Raw genomic sequence first — 2857 nt, 5'->3', positions numbered from 1 at the left:
AGACAAATAGCTCTAAAAACACTTGCTTTGCATGATAAGGTAAGCATTAGGGGACCTCCTCCAGAAAAGCACAAAAGCAAAATTTCAATGAAAGAGAGGGACCATATGCAAAATTCAGAATAGAGTTCTGCCAGTATCCAAGGTATTAGGAGCAGGATGGCTTGATTAAAATCAATGATTTAGCTCACTGATTTTAAACATGATTTAAGTCAGCAAACAGAAAACATTGATTTAAATAATAAATTTTTAATCTTGTTTTGCATTTGTACTTCATTACTCTCCTAAAGAAAGCTTGATTCTCATTGTTAATATAATTTGGTACTTTGTTTTGCTAAACAGGCGAAAACACTATATTTATACACATTTATTTAAGCAATGATATAGTTTAGCATAATTCTGAGTTTTATTATTACATTTTTTATGTTTTAAAATGGTGAATGATTCATTTCTTATTGACTAGATGATCAACTTTTTATTTGTGATTTGTGTCAAGCTACATTTGGGAGCAAATTGGAAATCAATTAAAATTGAACAAAAACAGCATTTAAAATTTATTTTTACTAGTTACATAAAACTACGTTAAGTGTGCTGGAGATATAAGAAAAAAATTGTTTGCCCAAACATGTTTTGCATTTAAAACTCACTGATTTATTAAACATAGGAAGAATTATCTGCAGTCAGTGAATTTTGAATGGATTGTTTCTGGTCACCACATCCTTCAAGGTTTCAAAATTAGTAGATCTCATCCTCTCATGCCTCATTTTTATTCATAGATTAGAGGAGGAAAACAAGCTTTCCTGCTTTTTTCAACTCCCAATCACTTTCTCAACTTTGAATGAACTAGGCAATGAACTGAACTAGTTGAATAAACTAAAATGAAGAAAATTATTCTCTCGGCACCTGCAGAAGAGGCTATTACTGTCAAAAGCTGATTTAGCATTTCAGCATACCCTGGTCCAGGGGCTTAATCCACCAATTCATGCTTTCATTTTCTTTAAAACTTCAGCAGCAAACGTGTGCTACTTGAATCATTTTTTAATTTAATTTAAATTTACTATAGTATAGTATAAAATTATACTAAATGTAGGCCTTAGCATAAATTCCCATAATTTTACATTTAATTTTAAATAGGTTTATTTTAAAAAAGAAAACATACAATTTAAACTTAAAAATATTTTTAAAAATAATCCAACTTTTTTAATCATTGATTTTTATGCACTCTGATTCAGAGTCATGGGGCTGTTGAGAGACCAGGGAAATGGAGGGATGCCATTGCTGTCTTATTGGGAGGGGAAAACTTGTAGGGAATGTTTATCAGGCTAGTTGGCAGAGGGGGTGCAGTGGGTCAAATAGGAGATGAGCTTTTGTTTTTAATGAACAGAATCATGTGTTGTTATATTTCAGGTCTCCGAAACCTCGTTCTGTAGCAGCGGTGCATCGTAATGACAAACTCAACAAACTGCAACAACAGTCTGAGTTACAATGTTCGACTCATTCAAGTCATTATTTATGCCACAATTTTCCCTTTTGGAGCCACATTTAATGTCCTTGCCTTGTGGGTGTTCTGCTGCAAACTGAAAAAATGGACAGAAACCAGAGTGTACATGATCAACTTGGTCATTACAGACTGTTCTGTAGTCTGCAGCTTGCCTTTCCAAATGTATTTCTTCTGGAACGACTGGCATCGTGACACGCTGTGCTTAACTGTACAGTCTATATATTTAATAAATATGTCCATGAGCATCTACATTATCACTGTCATCTCAGTCGATCGATACATTGCCATAAAGTATCCTCTGAAGGCAAAGAGTTTAAGGTCACCATGGAAGGCAGCTCTTATCTGTGGGCTTCTTTGGGTATCAACGATAATTGGTCTGAACATAAAACAAAGGAGAGAGGAAACTTTGTGTTTGCAAAAGGTTTCCACAAAACCATCAACCAGTGTTCTATTTTTCTTGATCTTCTTTTTTTTAATTCCACTAATAATACTGAGCTTTTGTTCCATGCACATCATCAGGAGTCTTAAAAAAAGGATGATCACAAATCCACACGAAAATAAGCTAATAGAGAAAGCTATCTATATTGTTTCTGCAAATATGATTGTATTTATACTATGCTTTTCACCTGTCCAAATTGGGATGCTTGCTAGGTTTGTGATGGAAAAAAATGGAGTTAACTGCCTTGCAATCCAGAAAATTAGAATCTTTATTAATGTGGCTGCATGTATAGCAAATTCTAACTGCTGCATGGATGCCATTTGCTACTATTTTGTGGCCAAGGAATTTCAAGAAGCTTCTTCCTTTTGTAAGCCCAAATCTCATCTCTCTAAGACAAATGAAACCCACACCTCTCAGTTGAGGATATTCTAAATGCTGGTATAAAAATGTTGCAACACCAAAGCCAGAAGTAACAAGAGAAGCAATAGGCTTATCACACGTGGTATATTCACAGCTATGTTTCATCTCTGAAGATAAAATCACCATATACTACGCTGTTGTTAATTTTAACATGGCTTCCTGTATATACACAGCATTAAACAAACTGCTCTGACTATACTGTAGTGCAAACATTGATGCATGAACTTTTCCAGGTTGACATCTTCTATTTGCTATCTTTCTGTCATGAATATAAATAAAAAGAATTCAGCTTCCTTCTGTCAGTTTCATTTAATGGGATTGTATTAAGTTGAGAGAAGAATACAGATACATTTTCTTTTGTTGAAGTTTTGAGAGAAATTCGGAGATCATTAATGCTATAGATATGGGAGAAAGGAGTACTAGCAAGCATTATGTACCCGCACCTCCAGCCGGAACCTGCACCCCTGCCCCAGCCCTGATCCCACTCCGAACCCCTCAGT

General features: G+C 34.8%; 1 protein-coding gene across 1 annotated transcript; it reads left to right on the top strand.

The window, feature by feature from the left end:
- The first annotated feature begins 1442 nt into the window (after nt 1-1442).
- On the top strand, nt 1443-2649 carry LOC101943877 (G-protein coupled receptor 35-like). Its single transcript, XM_008165929.4, has one exon. It carries the CDS (start codon nt 1443-1445, stop codon nt 2367-2369), a length of 927 nt encoding a protein of 308 aa, XP_008164151.2. The 3' UTR covers nt 2370-2649.
- The last annotated feature ends 208 nt before the right edge of the window (nt 2650-2857 follow it).

This window comes from Chrysemys picta, chromosome 9 (genome assembly GCF_011386835.1).
Source record: "Chrysemys picta bellii isolate R12L10 chromosome 9, ASM1138683v2, whole genome shotgun sequence".
NCBI classification, from domain to species: Eukaryota; Metazoa; Chordata; order Testudines; family Emydidae; genus Chrysemys; species Chrysemys picta.
The sequence above is the reverse complement of the archived record's forward strand: the minus strand, read 5'-3'. Positions and strand labels throughout refer to the sequence as shown.